General features: G+C 36.9%; 6 protein-coding genes across 9 annotated transcripts; 4 read left to right on the top strand and 2 right to left on the bottom strand.

Annotated features, from left to right (window-relative positions):
* The first annotated feature begins 1,011 nt into the window (after positions 1–1,011).
* On the top strand, positions 1,012–5,626 carry im:7136398 (schwannomin-interacting protein 1). 4 transcript variants are annotated; one of them, XM_052567731.1, is made up of 8 exons: positions 1,012–1,446; positions 2,651–2,848; positions 2,925–3,055; positions 3,133–3,220; positions 3,317–3,430; positions 3,648–3,674; positions 4,718–4,835; positions 5,012–5,626. In XM_052567731.1, the coding sequence occupies exons 2-8, from the start codon at positions 2,651–2,653 to the stop codon at positions 5,110–5,112; spliced, it is 777 nt and encodes a 258-aa protein (XP_052423691.1). In that variant the 5' UTR covers positions 1,012–1,446; the 3' UTR covers positions 5,113–5,626. The 4 variants fall into 4 exon arrangements, with proteins under 4 accessions (XP_052423691.1, XP_052423695.1, XP_052423694.1 ...); XM_052567735.1 differs by having other exon boundaries at positions 1,019–1,446; positions 2,660–2,848; XM_052567734.1 differs by having other exon boundaries at positions 1,019–1,446; positions 2,657–2,848.
* A 2,061-nt stretch (positions 5,627–7,687) lies between these two features.
* Positions 7,688–9,656, top strand: LOC127966808 (P2Y purinoceptor 3). Its single transcript, XM_052568082.1, has one exon. The coding sequence runs from the start codon at positions 7,858–7,860 to the stop codon at positions 9,109–9,111; it is 1,254 nt and encodes a 417-aa protein (XP_052424042.1). The 5' UTR covers positions 7,688–7,857; the 3' UTR covers positions 9,112–9,656.
* A 543-nt stretch (positions 9,657–10,199) lies between these two features.
* On the top strand, positions 10,200–16,166 carry LOC127966018 (PPP2R1A-PPP2R2A-interacting phosphatase regulator 1). The gene is made up of 9 exons (XM_052566802.1): positions 10,200–11,116; positions 11,260–11,344; positions 11,443–11,499; positions 11,700–11,746; positions 11,828–11,885; positions 11,974–12,041; positions 12,190–12,245; positions 13,140–13,224; positions 13,323–16,166. Exons 1-9 carry the CDS (start codon positions 11,031–11,033, stop codon positions 13,438–13,440), a joined length of 660 nt encoding a protein of 219 aa, XP_052422762.1. The 5' UTR covers positions 10,200–11,030; the 3' UTR covers positions 13,441–16,166.
* On the bottom strand, positions 16,142–19,392 carry cb10h17orf49 (chromosome B10 C17orf49 homolog). Its single transcript, XM_052566804.1, has 6 exons — positions 19,139–19,392; positions 18,966–19,060; positions 18,734–18,835; positions 17,929–18,155; positions 17,724–17,825; positions 16,142–16,769 (listed from the first exon to the last, which is right to left on the bottom strand). Exons 1-6 carry the CDS (start codon positions 19,157–19,159, stop codon positions 16,705–16,707), a joined length of 612 nt encoding a protein of 203 aa, XP_052422764.1. The 5' UTR covers positions 19,160–19,392; the 3' UTR covers positions 16,142–16,704.
* A 96-nt stretch (positions 19,393–19,488) lies between these two features.
* rnasekb (ribonuclease, RNase K b) lies at positions 19,489–21,085 on the top strand. The gene is made up of 3 exons (XM_052566806.1): positions 19,489–19,714; positions 20,131–20,213; positions 20,358–21,085. Exons 1-3 carry the CDS (start codon positions 19,637–19,639, stop codon positions 20,500–20,502), a joined length of 306 nt encoding a protein of 101 aa, XP_052422766.1. The 5' UTR covers positions 19,489–19,636; the 3' UTR covers positions 20,503–21,085.
* On the bottom strand, positions 21,086–22,718 carry med11 (mediator complex subunit 11). The gene is made up of 4 exons (XM_052566805.1): positions 22,569–22,718; positions 22,302–22,385; positions 21,677–21,807; positions 21,086–21,517 (listed from the first exon to the last, which is right to left on the bottom strand). Exons 2-4 carry the CDS (start codon positions 22,369–22,371, stop codon positions 21,374–21,376), a joined length of 345 nt encoding a protein of 114 aa, XP_052422765.1. The 5' UTR covers positions 22,372–22,385; positions 22,569–22,718; the 3' UTR covers positions 21,086–21,373.
* Between the last annotated feature and the right edge of the window lie 90 nt (positions 22,719–22,808).

Genomic DNA, 22,808 nt, shown 5'->3' with positions numbered 1-22,808 from the left:
CAAGCCTTTGAACAGAGTTGACTCAAAAGAATGAATCATTCGCGAATGGGCATCGCTCATTGTCCAGAGAAAAGTAGACGGCGCGTTTGGAATAAACTGAAGCATTTATTGCATTAAGATAAAGTAACGAGAGGGGCGTCGCCCACAGTAACGAAGTAAAAGTACAGATTTTTCCCAAAAAATGTACTCAAGTAAGAGTATAAAGTACCCATCTTTAAATATACTCCGAAAAGTATTCGTTACCCCGAAAAATTACTCAAGTAAATGTAACGAAGTAAATGTAACTCGTTACTACCCACCTCTGGATATATGATAGATAGATAGATACATGTAGATGTATTGATGTCAAGATTTGAAATTTTAATCTTCATTTTTTATTTATTTTTCAATTTCAACAAATAATAATAAAATATTAGAAATTAGTTCAATATTTTCAGTTATAAATTAGCAACTGAAATTTGAATTTAAATATTAACATGATCATCATAATGTCTTACTATTAATATTCTTATTTTGCTTGAATAACAACAACATATGAGCCCCACAAGTAATACATGTCTTAAAAAATAAAATGCTTTGCACCAATGGCCCATACAGCATACGTAGCCTATCTACATCAATGAGTCAGTGACATAACACTTCTTATTTCTGTCTAGAAAACTATAAAATAAAACAAAGATATAGTTAAAGATATAGGAAACATGCTGCCATATACATACAATATTTTTTTATCCACTTGAAACAGTGTTGTTGTCATGTAGTCATTAAAATCATTTTAAAAATTGTATAATATTTCATTTTTTTTACATTCCATTCAGTATTCCATAATTTTATTTTTATTGTATGATCCTGCATAATAGAAGTTTTTTTTTCCTCAAACGTTTTCCGTCTTCATTTAGTTTTACCTAAATATTTTCAATACTTTAGTCCACTTTCAAACTGCATCAGCAACCTCGAGGTCCTCCAGAAATATTTAAATATTTACAGAGAGGGATATGATTTTCTACATTGTTGAAGCATTGCATCACAGCTTTCATCAGCAGTGTGAACAACACGCCACAGTCATGCAGACTTCTCCCAACATGTGAAACCGGACACCTACTTTCTCAACCCTTCCCAAATACTCTTATCTGCACTTCCAGCTGTCACTAGAACACCATACACAACATTAACCCACAATTCAGACTTTAACTGCAGCAACTGACTCCTATGAAGTTCAGACGATCGACATCGATAAAAAGTCTCCGAAACTTGCGGTTCAAGAAAACAGTTGAAGAAAGACGGACGGAGGAGGGCGGGAGGAAAGGGAAAGCCAGAGGGGTGTTTCCTCTGCAACAGAGGAAGGATTGAACTAGTGAGAAATAATTCATTAAACAGCATGAAATGTTGAAGTACATTGCATTTTAGCTGACAGTCGCGATGTCGACATCAGTTTTACGATAAAAGGTGAGTGAATTCATGTCATGTAGCATGTAAGAGTATTATAAAAGAAAAGAAAACAGGAACCGGAGGCGCAGCCACGATACGATACAACTTTGTCACGTCTAAAATTGAGTATAAAATTTATAACGAATAGAAAAAAATATATTTTTAGTGGTTTCTTTTTAAGGCTTCAAGTATTAGTCATGCGTCACGAAGCAAACAGAAACGCTAACGTTACTTCATTTGAATGTGACGCGTGTGCTGAGATTTTTTCTCTGAAAACATTTTAATGTAGCATGGCTTTCTTTAAGATCTGGAATAAAATGAAATGTCCTAGTTGTCTTACTTGAAGGGTCATTTCATTTCATTTTGTCCCTCATGAACATGTATAATTATATTAACAGCGAAAACATTTACTCTCTGTGTAGGCAATTTGTAATGTAGCCTATATGCAGAAACAAAAAAAAAAAAATGTTTTTTTTTTTGCATGAAAATGTCTTTTGGCCTGTTCCCAGCCAATGTTTCCAAATTCTCCTGAAGTATGTTATGAAATATGCCCTTTATGATTGCAAAACTTGCTATAAATCTGTCAACTGTTGCTTATTCAAGGCAGCTATATCCTAACTTACACTACTGCTCAAAAGTGAATGTCCATTGGATAATTTTAAGAAATTAATACTTTTATGGAGTGAAAATGTATTAAAGTTACTCTAAGGTGTTTATAATGTAACAAAATATTTTGTTTTAAAAACAATGCTGTTATTTTTAACTTTCTATTCATCAAAGAATCCTTAAAAAAAAAAAAAAAAAAAAAAAAAAGAATTCCACAAGAACATTATGAAGCTCAACTGTTTTCAACATTGATGATGTTGACGGAAATGTTTCTTGAATAGCAAATCTGCATATGAGAATGAATTAACTTGTAATAATATTTTTACAATATTAACGTTCAATGTATCAAATTAATGTAGCCTTGGTGAGCACTTTTTTTAAAGACTTTCGAAAACATTAAAAATATCACCAACCCCAAGCCTTTCCAGATTTATTTATTTTTTACAAAACTTATCACTGAAAAATATTTCTTAAAGAGCACACTCATTTTGTTGAGTCACCCTGGATGTTTTCCCCCATCCAAATAATTTTTGGTTTAGGTTTATGAAAGGTTTAGGAAATTTTTTTATGTCTTTATATTTTCTAATATATAAAATTTTGCATCACCCTCCAACGGATGGAGGAGAATCCAGACAGCGACAGGCATTATGAGACGACCGCTGATGACCCCTCACCATCGGGCCGGTGGACCAAAGAGCAAAGTGAGGACTCCCCCCTGGATGATCACGACCTACCCATCATGCAATGGGAAGATTTAAGTTTGCGGATTGCAGAGCTAGAAAGGCAGGAAGAAGAAAGAAAGAAAAAAGCAGAGGTAACATTTTACCAGGACTTTATATATATATCTTTATATTTATTAAAATATTATTAAAGACCTCATTATGCTTCAGAGTCTAGGTTTATCAGCGCGAGACCGAATACTTGGATGCTGGACAGAATCAAAACACCATTCACTCCATCGGGAGCCATGGACGGATGAGAAGGACTACAGTCCCTGCCGTGTCCCTGTCATAACATCACGGTAATTCACATATGCATGCTCATAATCCTCAGCTACCTTGTTCTGTTTAATGTATGCTGTGTGTTTCCATCCTTCAGGTTTAATAGTCCTAAAAACCTTCAGCTGTGTTTCATCAACAACAGCGAGAGTGAGGAGGAGGATGACGAAGGAGCATCTAGCAAAGAGGTGGGTGCAGATAGTCGTGATTGAAGTTTTCCTGAGATTTATCTCAGGTCATGATTTATGAGGTTGCGAAAAGCATTAGGTTTTTGTTATCCTCAGAGCTCATGTGAGGCAGGGGGACATGGGAGTTGCTCTCGGGGACTAAAACAGGAAGTAAAAGCAGCACTCAGGACTCTCAGAGACAAGCTATGGGCCGAACAGAAGGAGAAAGAGGTGGGGGATTTCAAAGACATAGTTCACTCAACATGAGAGTCTTGCATGACTGTCTTTCTTCCGTGAAACACAAAAGGAGAATGCGTTGGGTGGTTTATGCATGCACTTACAAAACAAAAATGGAGCTAGTAATGGGGATGGAAGCTTTCAAGTTTCAAAATGGATTCAGAAACACCATAAAAGTGTCATTCAAGATATCTACTTTTGTGTTCCACAGAATGAAGTTCCACAGGATCACATAAGGGTGAGTAAATGATAGCAGAAAAGCTGACTTGTTTCCCTTTCATTTTCTCCACTTGGATTTCAAAAAAAATCTTCAATAAAAAGTTACCAGCCATCTCCGGGATGATTCACAACATTTCAAACTTTCATCTGAAGCCTAAAATCATATACCCGTTATAAGTATAAAATGTGTGTACTGTTTATATTTATTATGTATATATAAATACACACTCATACAGTATATATTTTGAAAATTTTGTATATTTATATAATTTATATTATATTATTCCATATACAAATATAACATTTCTAAAATATATACATGCATGTGTGTGTATTTATATATACATAATAATTATACATAGTAAACATAGTATATCATGTAAACAAAAACTTTTATTTTGGATGTGATTCATCGCGATTACTTGTTTGACAGCACTACTATTTACTTCTGGAATGTTACTGTTGTACTCTGTGCCTTTAAAAGGAATACTCCACTCTTTTTGAAAATAGGCTCATTTTCAAACTCTCCTAAACAGTTGATTTTTACCATTGCACCATGGGTGCAGCAGGCGCAATGATATTACGCAGTGCCTGAAAATAGTCCCAAGCAACTATACAACTACACAAACTAGCTGGGGACTATTTTCAGGCGCTGCGTAATATCACTGCGCCTAATGAACCCATGGTATGGCAGCAAAGTTCCTTGATTATTATGCTGGAATGAGAATATAGTTCCTAGCCATATAGGCCTAGAAAATTGCAACTTTTCATTTTCCGTCAGTCTTAGTACACGAAGCAACTATAGAAGAGTCAAGTTTTAAATAGGAAAAATATAGAAACTCTTAGGTCATTTTTGAGCGAGATGCTAACGGTCTAATCAGATTCAATGATCTATGCTAAGCTAATAGTGCTACTAGATTTGCTGAATGAATCCGAAAACAGTAAAACTCAAATGTTTAACTCTAGGGGAGTTGGAAAATTTGAGTGTTCCCTTAAGGCAAAGGAGGGTAAGTGTTAATTTCTCTGGTATTTATTTTGTGCATATTTTTGTTTTATTTTCAGCAAGCCACCCACAGTAGCATGAACATAAGGAGAAAGATTCTCAGCCTTAGTGATCTGCAGACATGCTCTTTACTGCAGCTGAATGCGCTCAGTTCCTCGCTGAATGAGGACATTCAAGGTATCTTTTCCTCAGTGATGCAATTTGCAGTCACTGAACTGCAACAATATTTTCAATCAATAATACAACTCACAAATGTCGTGTAGCTTTCATGCTTCTTTAAACTCTTTTCCAAAATGTTTTTGCTCTTTTAAAATGCCATTGTGATAGTGCACTCATTTGATTCATGTTTTTAGATTTGAGCTCAGAACTGGTGAAACACCTCGTAGTACGGGACCACCTTCGGACTAAGCAAGATGCTTTGCTCCTGGATGTACAGGATATGACATCATTATGAACTATCTTTTTGTTTGGAACACTGCGTAACTGCAGTTTAATGTTGGCACTTTCTGAAAGCAGTAATTTACTGTTACTCATCCTGTGGACTAACAAAGGCCAGAATATCCTGTTTATTCTTGAAGAAATGTAGCCCTCACAGAAACTTTTGTTAAAAATGTGAGTCACATTTATTATAGTCACAAGTTTTATTGTGGGAAAAAGTGCCTTATGACAAACTCTAACGGCTCTGATTCATATGTCACTTACAGTTTAATTTTACTTCCATAAATAAAGAATATATTAAGCTGCTGTCAAAGCCATATGTGATCAATAACTGTGATGTATTAATCAACAGTTACTTTAAGCATTCCATTAAAATACAGTATATGTAATAGCCATGAAAATATAAACATGTGCATTTTGCAATCATGAATGTGCCTTATAACTTTCCTGTGTATCGAACTTATACATGAGAATGAAGTATATCTCAGTGCTAAATATTCACAATAATTTAATAAATCATTTATTTTATACACAGTCGTTAGCCTTTTTTGTGGAACTGGAAAAGCGGTTATACCATACAAACTCTGCATTAAAAGATACTTAAGGTTATTTTGTGGTTCCTTAGATTGCTAGACACCTCTATTTAAGGTGCCTCAAAGATCCCAGAAAATAATGATGGATTAAAGTCGAAATTTATGTTGTGGAATTTTTTCAGTGATGAAAAAATAAAGTAATGCACATTTTTATACATTTGTATGAATAAATGTGTAATTTGCAGACTTTTTTCCCCAGCGACAGTACTGATTTAAAGTGACCAAAACAAGAAAAATTGCTGAAAATGTACTCACCCTCAGGCCATCCAAGATGCAGATAGTTTTTCTTAATCTTAAGAGATTTGTAGCATTATATTACTTGCTCACCAGTTGATCCCCTGTGGTGAATGGGTGCAGTCAGAATTAGAGTCCAAACAGTTGATAAAAGGATCACAATAATCCACACAACTTCACATTGTTGTTTCAGGCTAAAATGCAAGTCCTTTACCAATTATATTGATTTCTTCAATTAAGAAGTTGTCTCATCTGTATCAGGAGATAAATATGCACAGACTAAGCACAATTTACAAGCCAGTACAGTCTAAAATGTTGATTAATTTTGATGTGAAATGATCATTGTTATGGTTTATGGATTTGTATTTCGCTCAGATGTGAGAGTGTAAAAGTTAAACCTTTATGAGGGATTTGTTACACTATGACCAGCACCTGTACATCTCGGATGAGTACATTTTCAGCTTATTTTTATTTCTGGGTAAACTATTTCATTAATGATAATGTAATATTATAAACAGTATAATATGAGTTAATAGAAAAAAAATATTTGTTTCGATGTTAATAAACGACTACTTGAGTGTTACTAGTCAGGGTTATGGGGGTTCATTAGACAACACTTGTTCAGCCCAGGTATGTTTTGCATAACAGCCTGTGTGTTTCCGTTAGATTGCTGTACATAAATGCTCAGCTGACTGACCGTTCATGCTCGGTGAACGAACGGTGAGGGAGCGAGAGAGGGCACAGAGACCAGAGAGAAAAGAAAATAGCACACAGAATTACTGATTGACAACTGATTAATAAAACCTAGCAGATCTGGATACCAAACGGAGAAAGTAATTTGTACACAGAGAGCGTAGTTCAAGAAGTGCAGCAAAAAGTACTGAACCTTTCGTCCTGACCTTTTATCAAATGCGTGAAGAAATGAATGCATTTTGGCTGCACATTCAAGTTACCTTTTGTCTTGACCTTTAAGCAGGTAAGATATTTCATTTAGATCTACTTTCAATGGTCTGCGTGTATCAGAACAAACTTGGCTTTAATACTATAAAAAGAAAATAGCTTTAAATGTGTAAGGATGACCTATCCAGTCATTTCAGTCTCTATAATACAATCACATTATTTCTAGTTTACATTTTCTAACTTTTAATAACCAAATCAAGGTGTTTATAATCGATATGCACGGTTTTGTGTTGAACTGCACGCTGGATTGGGTTTCCGATCAGCATTTTCTTGTCTGAATGAATGGGAATTAATTATTTACTGGAACATACCTGCAAGGACACATGATATTGTAATACCAAAACTGCCTCTGTAGTACACAAACATATTCATTAAACAAACTCAAGGGTTTTATGAACCAAACATGGAGGCTTTGTCATTACTGCTCCATGTTATGTAGGCACTATGCATATAGATGAATGTAACAGCCATGTCTAGCCATAAATTAGGCATCTTAATGCACACGCTTCGCAGTTTTCATTGCAAACGGGGTCAGTTGGGTCAGGAAGTGGCGCGTGTTGATACCTCTTAATCTGTGTAAAGAAAAAAACGCAATGTGAAAGAACTCGTCTAATACATGGGACTCAAAAAATGGGGGATGGAAAGATGAATGAAGGGTTTACGGACTAGTTTGTTACTGATTGATGGGGTAATAGACCAGAAGAGGCCGATTCAGCACTATAGACAGATAAAGCTGAAGGACTGAGTCATTGGTCAACCCGCAGTTTGCTTGGAAATAAACTATAGGACGGACTGCAAGAAAGTCCAGATTTACAATGCAATCACGGTAAAACTATATAACGTTCCTCTTGTTTTCTCCATTTTGGAGCGATGTCCTCACAGGATATCCTGAAGGCTGAAGAATGTGGAGCTTCTAGATTGAATTGAAGAGGTCTCGAGAAGACGGTGATGTGGCTCTGTGGTAACAGCTGATCATGAAGACCACGGCTTCGATCTCCAACGGATCTCTGCAGCCAGATGCTCATAACCACAGCACACCGCACAGCTGCAGCATCGACGAGTCCTACAAGTACATCATCTTGCCTCTATGCTACTCCTTGACCTTCTTGCTCAGCCTCGTCCTGAACTCCACAGTCCTCCTGCGCTCTCGCCGAAGCGGCCGCCAGTGGAACACTTCGCTGATCTACATGGTCAATCTGGCCTCCACGGATCTGATGTACAGCTTCTCGCTGCCCTTCCTCGTGGCCAGTTATGTGATGCGTGACCACTGGGTTTTTGGGGACTTCATGTGCAGGCTGGTGCGTTTCTTGTTTTACTTCAACCTGTACTGCAGCATCTTCTTCCTCACCTGTATATCCGTCCATCGCTACATGGGAATCTGTCATCCGATCAGAAACATTGCTTTGGAGAGCAAGCGGGCGGTTAGGGGCATCTGCGCAACTGTTTGGGTCATAGTGTTCATCCTTACATGCCCGATCGTCCGGTTTGCTAAAACAGGGGACGTTTTGAGGAAAATCGAAGGAACCGATTCGTGGTCGGAAAGTAGTGGAGATGCTGGAAGAGTAGAGGTGGAGGTATATAGGAATTGTTGGGATGACGCAATCGATAGTGAGTTTTCAGAATACGTGCCTTATGGAATCGTTCTACACCTTCTGGGCTTCTTCTTCCCTTTTATCGTCATTGCATGGTGTTACTCGCAGGTGGTGCGGACCATCTTTCAAACGCTTCACTCCCAGCCACAGGTGCAAGAGGAAGGGGGAATGTGCGGCGGGGTCGAAGGGGTCAAAGACAGGACATCCGTGTCCATCTCCGGCTCTCAACATGCGCCGTACCTCAACACGCGGCGCAAGTCCATTAAAACCATCATCACCATCACCATCCTGTTCGCGCTGTGCTTCCTGCCCTTCCACATCACACGCACGCTCTTCCTCGTCCTCAAGGAAACCAAGGCCGTCGAGTGCCAAACCATGCGGATGGTTTCCATTTGCTACAAGATCACTCGGCCGCTGGCTTCCTGCAATTCCTGGCTCAATGCACTCCTTTATTTCTTAACAGGAGACAAAAGCTTAGCTTGCTGTGGACGGACCAGCGCCGGTCACAACACCCACCTGCTCTGGCCTTTACAGATTCTTGGAGGACAGAAAGAGGCTGAGGATCAAGAGCAAGGCAATTCGCATAAAGCAGAGGAAGATCATGAAAGTGACTCGAAATCTTCAGGAATGACATAGATGAGGCCGGGAGTGCACAGTCTCTGTGGGACAGACCTACTTTTAACGTTCCAGATTTCATATTATTTATTATTCAGTCATGCTACTGAGCAATTTCAAACAATCTTGTGTATTGCTGTATGTTTTATGCTAGTTTGTGACCAAGTGTCTCTTTTAAACGTCATGTTTTTGGAGTTGTTGTGTAAAAAAAAAAAAAAAAGAAATGAAGCGGTAAATAATACTTAAATAATAATTTATGAAAGTATGAAACTGGCATTTCTTATGTTCAAAATAAGTTATTTATTGCTGACTGACTAGAAGTAAAGTACAGTCAACAGGCCAAAATAATATACAAAAGAAACAGGAAGCAAAAGTTACTAATTGACATCTTGTGACAATTAAACCGATTTGCTCACACTATTAGTAAGACTAATGTGACCTGTGTGCTGTCGAGATCCTGAAACTGTCGAACTGCACATACTTTCACAATTTAATAAAGATCTTGTAGTGAATGAAAACTCATTTGAATGTATCTTAAAACTAAAAAGCAAACTTTATCCAAATTAAACTTGTCACCATCACCATGGCCATTCTTCTTTTCTGCTTGAATTGCAATTACAAAACATTCACTAATTCATTAAAACATTGATATACTTTAATTGATAACCCCAAGGGGGTTGATTTGATTTGTTAAAATTAGTTGATGCATTAGGAATCACAAACAATCTTCTTTTTTTTTCATATAACTTACTACATTCACTACATTTCATACATCAAAAGCTTAATTAAACTTTATATACACGTTTACCTTGTCCAAATACAATTTTGTAGTGCATTACTGATGTATGATGGTTTAGTATGACTGTCATGTACCCAAGGTGACACTTGAGGATAAATCCTCAATGGAAATAACCTTAAATATTTGCGTTTCTTCTTTCATTAATCGCATTACCTTTTCGTTTAATAAGATCCATATCAAAAGCAAACTCTATCATGCATTAAGGCCAGAATAATTGGCAAAAGAATACGCAGTAAATAGTTGCACGCCACATACTCGCCTCTCTTCAGCAGTGCTTTATCTCTGTGCAGTTCTCTTGTCTACCAGAGCGAGGCGCTGTTGTACAATGGGATGCACAATCTCTATTTGGTTGCGGGAAATATGTTTTATTTTCTAAATTAAGAAATGACCGAAAACTTTTAGTGTATCCCGTGTTACAGACAGTACCAGAAGACACTTTCAGCTAAGGATGCCTTCACCGACAGAGCAGAAGATCACATGTTTGATCGGGATGGTGTTATGTCATTTTTCCGAATGCTTTACAAACTAACGTTAGCAGGTAAACTTGAAAAAAATAAGCCGTGACAGAAGGCTTCACCTTTATCGCGACATTTTACAGAAAAGACCTGAAAGCTTATTTTTTGTCCACTTTGATCCGTATTAAATCGCTTATGTGCTGTTTTTGCTTTTCGATGTTTTATTTGCTCTGCTCGGATAAGTTGGATTGGATTAAAAAGCCAAAGGACCTTGTCGAGTTGGTGGCTTTGCATTGAAAATAGTGCTGAATATACCTAACTTGTGGACTGAATACGAAAAGTCTCTTTAATGTACAGAAATACTTGTATTTGCTTCATGTTTACGCCGACGAAATCAACCTGATGAGTTTATACTAAGTTTGTGTGCGATCCGATAAACCAGCTGTGGCTCGTGCTCACAGCTGTTCTTTAAATTAGTCTATCCAGCTGACGCTATTTCGTTAAAAAAATTCAACAAAATGCGATAGACACTGGAAAGCAGCCCACTCAGCTAAATTGGATCGGGTGTTTTGGCGTGAGGCCTGCTGGTCGGGCTTTTGCCGGGTGAGATTTGGGGGTAAGGCCGCATCAGGTCGCGTTCAGGTCGGCCGTGAGTGTCGCGTAGTCCCGCTGCCAGAGGACGAGCTATGGAGAGGATGGAGGTGGACCAGTGCGCAGGCGCAGGAGGAGCCCTACGAAGGTCCAACAGCGCCCCCATGATCACGAACGTCAGGTGAGGGAACTGCTGCAACCCAAAATTCTTTACTTTGTGAATTAATTTAAAACAACAATACACATTACTGAATCATGTAGATAAATAATTGAATCCATAAACATCATTTTCAAATTATAAACTCTTGTTTGCTGGTGCTGCAGTGATGGGACGACAGTATTCAGCTCGAATAGTTCGGCTCGGTATCGTCGGAGCAGCGTTTCTGTGAACCCGAGCTGTCCCTCACGGGTGGGTGTTCAGATGGTTTGATGAAAATCAGTTTTTGGGAATTTAGTTTTCTATATAAAAAAATTCGAATAAAATTAAATGACTTATTTGCGTTACAGCCCCTTCCTCTGTCCCCATTCTCGCTGTCTTGTGAGAGATCCGAACACAAGAGACAGGTGAGAACTGAAGAATCGATTCTGTGAGGCTTTTAAACAGTATGTTGAGTACCTGTTGCCTGCATTTACTTTAAAATGAAGACATAGAAAGAATCCAATGTAGTTTTTTGAAGAGGTTTATTAATAGACATTTTTTTTTTAATCTAAAGAAACATAAATTCAGTCAAATTATGTTTTATTGAACAATGTTTGTCGTCCAGATTGAGAATATGGAGCTCACTTTGAGGGGAAGTTTACAGAGGCTAAGGTAACTAAACACAACATTGTTAATAAATGAAATGGTTATTAAATTATGCACTTATTTTAACTTGATTTTCTCTCATCTAAGTGCCTCGCCTGCTGTTCACTTCCCTCCTGTGGGTCATTGGCATGACCATCTGTCTCCAGTGGGTATTTCTCTGTTTGAGTTGCAGGTCATCAGTTTCAATTCATTGTCATTCTTGTCATTCACCTCACTCTGTGCGTCCCATACAGGGCTTCCATTCCCAGGACAGCGGTGTCACTCCTAATTCCTCACCCAGTCCAACTCGAAGGTTTCGAGGGTAGGCCTGAGTTAATGAATACAACTACAGTATTAGAATGTATAGCCTTCAAATGTCAATTTGGTCTCATATTTAGTTGTTTCAAAATAGACAGAGACACAAATATCTTTTCTGAACAAAGATTTTTTATTTGCTTTTGAATGAACAGAGGATCAGTGAGCTCTGGAGTGAGATGGCCATCAGTTACACCTTTGAAAAGGAAAGGTAATGATTTATAACCTGTTTATTAAATACATTTGAAAAAGAAACTTATCAGAAAGGATAGGAATCCTAATGAATACAATGAAATAATTATTATTACTAGCACTTTTATATTTTAGTGGTATTAATCTTTTTTGTATGAAGTAAAGTACTAACCATTCAGAAGTTCAGGGCTGGTAAGTTTTTTTTTTTAATGTTTTTTTGAAGAAAACATTTTTTTTTTTTTTTTAAGATGTATTTATTTGATCAGAAATGCAGTAAAACAGTAATATTCTGAAATATAACCATTTCAAATAAAAATGTTATTGATTCATGGAATGGCAAAGCTGAATGTCACATTATCCCTCATTTTAACATGCATTCTAATTTAGTGCTGAAGAAACATTTCTTATTATTATCAATGTTAAAATAAATAAATAAATAAAATATATTTTTCCCCCTCGGATTCTTTGATGAATAGAAAGTTGAAAAGAACAGCATTTATTTGAAATAGAATCTAAAATTATTTAAATTTCTTACTGTCCTTTTTGATCAATTTAATGCATTCTTGCTAAATATAAATATATATATTTTTTAAATCAGTGACCTTTTGAATGGCAGTGTTGGGTAATTCTAAGAATACATTTTCTATATTGTTACTTTTTGGCAATGCGTTTCATAAGTACATAGTAACGGTTCTTGGTTCAAGTCATGTGACATGTCATCAGAAACTTAGTGTCTGATTTATTCAAAAGAATCAACTAGTTTGTGAATCTACACTAGTGATGCTGTTTGTTTTTTGCAGGCAGCATCATTCAGTTCCAGTATTAAAATGCCCATCTTTTAATCAGTTTCTCCAGTGATTTTGTTGTCATATTACATTGTCTGTTTTTTGTTTTCCCCATTTCCTCTACTCAGGTGGAGTGGAATCGGACGGTCCGCCCAAAAAGCTCTTTGTCGCTGGAGTCACAGACCCTGCTCACATAACAAGTTACACAGTCAGGTGAGTCTTACATGATGCTTAAATAATAATCCGAACAGAATCTCATGCCCCATTATTTGATCTACTTCAGCACTTAATGAATCTCTTCATACATACAGTGTTTCCCAGCCAGTGGACTCTTCCTCTGGGACTGCTCCTGTTGGTTCAAACACCCAGGCCACCCCCCTGTCCCTCTCCCCTCCGCCCCCCTTCACCTCTCACCACCCCAGCATCTAACCCCAGTATTCACCAGATCATCATCACCTTGTAGAGCTTTGGATGCAAGGTGCTGTAAAATGAAGACCAAACTTCAATCTAATCTCAGTTCTGACCCTTTTGTGTTTCCCTGCTTTTAATTTGGTGCTTTGAATCGAGTGTTTCAGCTCAATCACGTCTGAAGGAAATTCGAACTAGTTCTTACTTTGACATCAAGCTGCAATATAAGAAGACAAAATCTTCTGGATGTATCTGACATGACAATATGGATGCTGCAGGTTATGTAATGTGTGAATAATTATGGAACTTCGGTGCCTACAGAATAGTTTGCTGTATATATGAAATAGTGTCTGCAATAACACATTTGCAATGAAAGTGTTCAGGTAGTTGAAACCTGACGAATATTGACACAAAGATCCTTTCTTTAGTGTACAGATTTAAAAGAGACCAGTTTTGCTCCTTTTCATTTCCTCGAGTTGTGGCAAAACATTTTTGTATTTTGGTACATCTTCAGCTTCCATTAACAGGGTCCAACAGTCTGGTAAAACGTCCAGAATGCATAGAAAAAAGGACTGAGGAAAAGAGAGTATTAAAATCAGTTGGCCATAGATGTCAACTTCTTGTATAAATATGTGAATAATCGAATATTTTGTTAGGTATTAATCCTGTGTTTCTCTCTTGCGTTTATCCGAGGGGTCTGATGTCTGCAAATATGTTTATTTTTCCATACAGCTTTTAGCTTGGACTGAACTTTTTGAGTTTTGAAAAATATTCTTTCAATCATTGGGAACGATATCAGCGCTTTCAGGCATCTCCCATATTTGGATTCGCTTATCGCTTAAAGAAATAGTTCACTCAAAAATGCATACTTGCTGACAATTTAATCAGCCTCAGGCCATCCAGTATAGATGAGTCTGTTTCTTCATGGATCCTCTGCAGTGAATGGGTGCCGTCAGATTGAGAGTCCTAACAGCTGATTAAAACATCACAATAATCCAGAAGAAATGGTATAAAGTTAAAATGCCTTAAAAGATTGATTTTGTTCCTTAAAAACAAGCAGATTTTTGCTTTAAACGATGTTTATTGATGGGCTGGAGTTGTGGATAACTTGTGATGTTTTTATCAGCTGTTCGGACTCTCATTCTGGCGGCACCCATTCACTGCAAAGGAACCTCTGGTGAAGAAGTGATTTAATGCTAAACTTCTCCAAATCTGTTCCGATGAAGAAACAATCTCTTCTAAATATTGGATGGCCTGAGGGTGAGAAAAAAATTATCAGCAAGTCTTGTTTTGTGGTTGAATAGTCCTTTAAAATATGTACTGTAAAGACTAGATGTCTCACCTCGCGTCTACAATCCGTTGTTGTTGTAGGCGCTAAGCACTTTCAGTTAAAAGTCCACATCGGAAACTGACCTAGAGCCTTAGAAATTATCCCGTCTGAGGCAAGACGCTTTTCAGTAATGACACCGTGTCAAAATCAAACCTGGTTTCAGTGGATATCATACTCTTCCTCTTGTACTATTTGCACAGTGTTAGATATCAGTGTTGCTGTTACATGAGTGGGATCATATTTGCTTTTATTGTCATGGGCCTCGTTTAGAATTTTTGAATTGTTTGAATCCTTTCACTTGGGAAATATTTTCAGATCTTTGAAGTCGATCTGAATTCTGTGTAAAAGCAGCAGTTCTGGATTGTTGTGTTAGAGCTGGATGGATTTGAATAAGAAAATGTATTATCCAACAAGTGACATGCTGTAGTTAATTGAACTGGAAGCCCTTCCAAAGCAAATCTACCATGATACTTCACAGCATTATGCTAATTATGTTGATTGTGGCGCATGTTCCATTATTTATGAATGTGTACAGGCTCTGGTAGCGGTATGTACTTCATCGTCATAATTCTTGATTCCCAAAGTCTTTATTGTATGGGCACCGGCAGCTTGTCGGTCTCTAAAGTTGCACATCAGACATATGAAGCCGTTCCTCTGTTTCCATATTCATATATCTGGGGGAATACAGCTCATTCCTCGATATAATCTCATTGCCTTTTATTTTTACTCACTTCGTTTTTAATTCAGTGATAATGCCTTACGAGTTTTAATTCCAAAGTTACTTGCACTGTCATTTGCAATTTCCAGTTGTTGGGGTCCTTGAGCTTTCAAAGTTTGATACCAATGTTTATGGGTCTTTTAAAGTGATTACAAATGTGCAATACGCATTAAAGTTGCTGGAATTATGTCGTCAAGTTCATCGGGATAATCAGTTCCAGGTATTTAATCAAGAACCTGAATGGAAGACTTGACAGCTGTTTGTTCTGAATCATTTGTGTAATGTAGAATAAGTACCATGTCATTTATTATTCAGATTTGCCATACACTTTCTATGACAGGCTCTGTTTGTCATAGAGAGAGAATCACGATTTGTCCTTTCTTTGTTCACCTTAAATGACTGAGAGGTGTGTTGTGAAGAAACTAAACGGATTGTGACCGTAAGAAAAACCTTGTAAAGAAATGCCAAAGCCGATAGATTTTGTTCCAAGTTGTAAATACATTCTGGAAGCCAGAAAAAAAAAATTATGTGAAAGATGGATATTTTTTTTGACATATTGGTAGCAAAAGTACATTTATTCCCTCTCAGTCGCCCATGATGAATGTCCATTTATCAGACAAGAAATATCATTTAGCATAAAATGTATATTATACCATATATTCTTATGAAAAAGATCATAATAAAAACTCATTTTATTGATTTGTCTCCTGTCTTTTTTTGCCGAGCTAAGAAATTGTATGACAGGACAATTAATACATATAAAATTTAAGCAGGCATGTCTTATGTTTAAATGACCGGTTCAATTATTCTGTAATGGTAAAAAACAACATATATATACATACAATAGAAGCTGCACCTAACATACAGTGGCAGTGAAAGAAAATTGTCCAGTTTTCTTAAAACTATTTTTGATGATGTGCTGCCACATTTTCATTAAAAGCAGCATCTCACTTCAATTCACAAAGCTTTACTTCAGCCAAAAGGGCCTAATAATTAAAAAAGCAAGTATTTTTACAAGTAGTTTGACCACTGTCCGGTAAAACCCTTTTCAGATGTGGGCAGATCAGATCACACAACACGAACCACTAAAACATAATTCCATTATCTATTCCTGCTGCATAATAAGAGCTAAGGATGCAGTTGTTTTCACTGACATTGATAGAGAATGGTTGGCGATGTAGTACAGCAGAAAAGGTGGTAGAGGGACCTGAATGTCACTTCGACTGACAAGTGAAGATCAGCGGGACAGCAGAGGCAGATCACTGGAGTTCATTATAAGACTGGAGTCCAGATTCAAGCTCTCTGCCAGAAAAAAAAAGAGAAAAATGTAACACGTGTTATCAACGCACTTGGTTTCCTAAGCATTTATTTACACCAAAATGAAAATTCTGTCACCAAGTAGTCACCTTCGTGTCATTTGTGATATTAGTATCTGTGAAACAATTTTGAATAAAACAGGAAAAATACAGGAAATGCATAAAAAGTGTAATAATACAGTCACTCTTTTACATGCAATTACAATGAATGTTTTCTGCAGGTTTAATGAAGGTACATTTAAGACCAATTAAAGAAAATGTATGCAATAAATTAAAGGGAACAATACGTCAATATGTTCTCTAAACATAATATGCATATGTATGCATCAGCATTTTGAAAGAAGAAAAAAAAAAAAACCTTCCAACAGATTTCCATTACTTAATATAGACTTGAATTACTTTTATTTACCTTCTGCAACGTATTTGTAAAAGCAAATATATTTTCCAGAGCAAATATATAGATTGTTAAATCAATGAAAAGCAATAAGATAGTAAATCTTGTTTTCGGTGAAATCAAAGTGAACTGAATATACAATTAAAACGAGAACAAACATCTGCTGCTGAGCTCAGACAAAGCAACTTCATTTAAATGGAAAACATTTGGATATTTATAATTGCTTTAGGCGTAATTTTAATTAATTTTGTTCAATTACTCAGAAAACAAGACTTCAAGACTACCTAAATGTATATTGCTTTCAAGATGTATAGATATTTGGAAAACATGACAAAAATACAGAGAACAATACATTTATTATTATTATTTTTATGATTTAATGCCATTACTTCATTTATGGAGGGGTGATTCAAGACTTTTTAAGACCTGCAAAAACCCTGTTTTCCAGCTTCATAATGAATGCACAACCATAAAATATTTTTGAATGATACAAGAGTTTTTGTTTTTTTAAGTTCTATTCTTCAGTGCATTCAAAATGTGACTCACCTTGGTCAAAGTTTGGTTTTTTAGTGGAACCCTCTCCAAGCCCCTCGATATCCACCAAATCACTGTTCACATCAGAGTCATTCAGAGCACTCAGAGTCACGTCTGATAATAGAAAGCCAAACTGTGTAAGTGCACTGACAGACATAGAACCACACTGCTTGGATTTTGTTTCATTATTTAGCCTTATTCATTGAAATGGATTCACCTGCTGGTTTAGGGTTCTTTATTGCTGGCTGTAAAGATGAAGAACTCTGCAATCCAGATGTCACAACCTGAGAGGTCGGCACATTGATAACAGACGGGGCGACTGATGCCGGAGGCGGCGGTAGCGTCACTGTGCTCTTCTTCATGGTTTTTTTAGGCGACTCTGCAGTGAGAGGTACCCTGCTGTCTTCATACATCTTCCTTTTCACTGTGGTCTTAATCTGGGCACTACAAGACCAAAGGAAAAATAGAGACAAAGGTTTTTTGTGGTGCATTAGGGGAAGATGTCCATTCACCTTAAAAATTCTGTCATCATTTACTCACCCTCGTGTCATTCCTAACCTGTATATGTTTACTACTAATATGTTGAACACAAAAGAAAATATTTTGAAGAACTAAACAGTTGTTGGTCCCCGTTGACTTCCATTGTAGGAAAAGATACACTATCAAAGTCAATGGGGACCAGACAACGTTTGATTACCAGAATTCTTCAAATAAAAATAAAAAAAAAAATGTAAAAAAAAGATTTAAAATAGCCTATTAATGTCATTCTTATTCTAAATTTGCCTGACAAGATGTTTTGGTATATAAGCTATTGTTACACTGAATGTCAATGTAAAATACAAATGTGAAAAAAAAAATGCATTTTATATTCCACACAGTTCGATTATATTACATGTATTGTTTGATAATTTTAATATTTTACTAATTAATATAATAATAATAATAATAATAATAATAACATATACAGCATTTCATATATATGAGTATTACTCTATCTAAGCTCCAGCTTCAGAAACACGTACACTGTCCGCTCTTTTATGACGGAGCTGATGCTGTTCAAATCTTCACCGAAGCGGCGAACTGCAGAGCGCAGCATCTCGATCTCCGTGTCGGTCCATTTGGCTCTGAGAGAAGCGCAGTGCGGAGGACAGAGGCGGTTATACAATATCGACTATACTTAAACAACAACGGTACATGTGAAACACAGCAGAAGATGCAGTTTGAGCGGAAAGGCGGTCATAAAGCACATCTTACCCCGCAGGAGACGAGTCCGCCACTGGATGCAGCTGCATGGTCAGTTCACCCAGTTTAGAGAAAGCAGCGCCTGCAGCCGAGAAGATCTCGCCCACCTGATTCACAATAGGTGCTTTTGGTTTATCATCAATTATTTAGGAATATGTATAATGCAAAGCAACGAAAATGTTTACCTTTGAGGAAGCTGAAGTCATGCTGGGGTGACAGAAATACAACAACAGTCCAGTCGAGTCTCAGTCAGCTGCGCTTAGTAACTAAAACGAGCAAACCGGTTTAAAATGACGGCTGCAGTCACCCAGTGACCCTTTGTAGGAAAATATCGTTATATTTATTAACTATCTAATATAAAGTCTCTACAATCAGCATGAACGGAACACAATAGTTAGAACTAAAACTTCCCAGAGTACAATGCGCTTCGACTATGAGGCGTGTGATTGGTCAGTGCGTAGCCAATCAAATGCTTGCACACGATCTGCGCAACATCCTTACGAAAATAGCCGAGCACTGTCGAATGCGCTTCCGGAACTAGTCGAACACACCCGAGTGCTGCCGATGTACATCCCGTCGATTGGCTCGAGAGAAGACTAGAGATACATCATCCCGACTGGATGTAACGTAAGCGTCCTTTTCCTGGTTGTGAGAGGAAGAATCGGTGGGCGATTTCGGATACAATGCCGTCCCTTTTATTCTGTGGGCCGAAGTTGGCCGCCTGTGGGATCGTGTTAAGCATCTGGGGTGTCGTTATGCTGGTAAGGATTATAACGTAGCCTAACCATCGTGACATTGCTTGCTAGCTGTAGCTACAACGACAGGGATATTCTACCTGTATAATAATAGTAAATATTGCTGTGTTTAGATCTTTTTTTGATAGAAAACAACATAACGTTACATAAATAATAAATGTGCATAGACATATTTTTTCAGTCATGTATTCATCTCCCGAATATACCAGGAGCTTGAAATGAGGAATATAACAGCAGGTCATGGGATGTAAAGGCCTAAATAGCTATTCTTTACCACCTTGACATTTTTATAAAATGTTATTTTTCTTTGTGTGTCTGTATTTTAATAGATATCCATTGGGTTTCAATATCCATAATTAATTCCACCTAATGTCGCAATATTGAATATTGATAAAAATCCTATTATTATGCTTTTCTTCCAGTCAATGTTGGGAATTTTCTTCAGTGCAAAATCTGCTGTGCTGATCGAAGATGTTCCTTTTACTGAGGAAGACATCCGTGATGAGTAAGTTACTATCCCCTATATTTAAAGGGGTAGTTGATTGTGATTTCACTTTTTTTTTTACGTTAGTGTGTAATATCGAATGAGAACTGCCAATTGTGACATTTCTACATGCAGATGTTTACTTGTGAACTTTATTTTCAACAGCAAGAGTCCACCGCAGAACATTTATGGACTCTACAACCAAGTTGGCATCAACTGCTTCATTGCTGCTGCCATCTACGTAGGTGTCGGCGCGGTGTCTCTGTGTCAGGTTCGCCTTAACAAGCGCCAGGAGTACATGGTCACATAAACCCAAACTATTTAAAATTCAGCAGCAATTGTTCATAATTATTAATTTTTAAAAGACTTCTCAGTGATCTTGGAGGACAGTCTGTTTTGTTAAATTGTCTTAAATGGCTATATTTGGCAGTTCATCTTCAGGTCAAAATCTAAACACTAGATATGTTGATAGCATAATGAATACAAGTTTAAATAATCATGTAAAACAGTATATATATATGCACAGATACATGCATGTTAAGTGTTACATTTTTTGTCAGAAATATTCAGATCTTCGCTCCACATTCCCTATGATACAAATAAACAAAACAAGCAGAAGGTCTTTAATAGTTGTCTTCTGATGAATAACCTAAAAGACACTGAGTCCATATGATAGTTGATGATGTTCATGTAGAATGTGTGAATGTTCGATTTTGTATTATTATTTCAATATTTAAAAATGTGTGTGGTAATATAAATGTCTGATTTTATTGAAGTACACCCTGCAACCTTTGTGCTGTACACTTGATATTATCACATTTGTGATGAACAACGTAATATATGTTAATAGAGAGTCTTATGTTCCCTTCAATAAAATTCTAGTGAAAAAAAAATTATTATTATTTTTTTTATTATTGTTCTTTTGTCATATCTATAAAAAAAAGTGATCACAGGAAATACGAAGTATGTAACATTTCTAAATAAGACAAACGCTTAGGTGATATTACAACGAGAGATATTTAAATCACTGAGTTGTTTTTTTTCAAACAAAATTTATTTAGATTATGAAGAACAAAAAGTGTTGTTGGCTTGTAGATGGTATTCAGAAAGGTTTGATGCGTGTAGATACTTATAAAGTCAGCTGGCATATATTACAATGCAACAGTCCATTTAATAAGTCTTTATGTCTGCGGATCAAGCATCATCTCGCAGGTGTGTCCCAGCTCTCCCAGTTTGACGCGGGCATATTCTGCACGGTTTAGGGCCATCTGACAGTCCTTTCTGGCCGAGTATGTCGATCCCTCATGAGGCTGACCTGTTGCCACCTTTACTCAAAAAAAACAAAAACAATCAATGGATGTTAGTCCATCACATCATAGAGGTAGTCAAAGGTTTCCTTCAATTCTATGTTTTATACATGTATACAGCCTTACAGTATTGATCAACAGATTGAACAATAGATAGATGTGAACACACATACAGACCTGTGTCAGATACCGGATCTGTGCACTCAGTTCACTCTCAACTCTGTTGATGGAGGTCTGGAACTGGTTTAGCTGTCGGTCTAATAAACTGGCATTGGCCTTTTCTTTAGAAAGCTCCAGCACGATCGTTCCTGAAAGACAGATTATTATGGTTCAATTTGTGTACTTGAATAAACTTACAAAATGCGGAATATTATGACTGTAAAGCTGTAAATATCAGGTTTAAATGTGTGTATCTGTAATGTCAGTCACAAAACTCATAATTTAATGTAAAACAGCATAAATCAATTAACTTTATCCAGTTTGCTGGTCTCAAAGAGCTGCTAAAACCATCTTGGCTGGTCTAGGACTTTAGTAGCAAATTATCTTGCGCTGGTTTTAGCTTCAGCTTTTTTTCGTCAGCAGGGACGTCAGTTCTGTATGTATTTATCATATTTAATACGTTTTCGTCATGATTTAAAGACAATGCAATCACAATACAAATCCCAGAATTTGACACAGTGTCTGAATAAATGTGACCCTGGAGCACAAAAGCAGTCATAAGTAGCACAGGTATATTTGTAGCAATAGCCAAAAATGCAATGTATGGGTAAATCCACGCATACATTTATGAAGTATCACACACCTGCGCTCTGCAGCACTAAAGCTATCTCCTTCTCCACATCTTCTAACGCCCTCAGCCTGTCGTTAGCCATGCCGAACACACAACCTTCAGGAAAAAAAGAGGAAATATAAGTATAAACATACAGAGTACAAGCGCTCAACTCTTACAAACAAACAGAATCATCAACAACAGCAGAAAAACGCACGCGCGCTTTAGCTATACAAGAGTTTACTGAAAAATTAAAAACGCACTTCATTAATCTATACGTTTGATAACTAAATTACTTACATCTATACTGAAGCAATGTAAACTAAATTTGTCGAGATATTTCGCCACTGTAGCACACAAAGCGCTCTCAGTGTGCAACGAACTACGGAAGCCGCAGAAGAACACAATAACAGAACGCAAAACCCGCTGACTGACTGCGTTGGAGAAAACTAAACATGGATGATGTTTAACTAGTAATTAAAGCCAACATCTTTAGAAAATCTGCAACAGAAATTAGTTATCCAGGACTGCACGCAATAT

Source organism: Carassius gibelio, chromosome B10 (genome assembly GCF_023724105.1).
Source record: "Carassius gibelio isolate Cgi1373 ecotype wild population from Czech Republic chromosome B10, carGib1.2-hapl.c, whole genome shotgun sequence".
In the NCBI taxonomy this organism is placed as follows: Eukaryota; Metazoa; Chordata; class Actinopteri; order Cypriniformes; family Cyprinidae; genus Carassius; species Carassius gibelio.
This window is presented reverse-complemented; position numbering and strand designations above follow the sequence as displayed.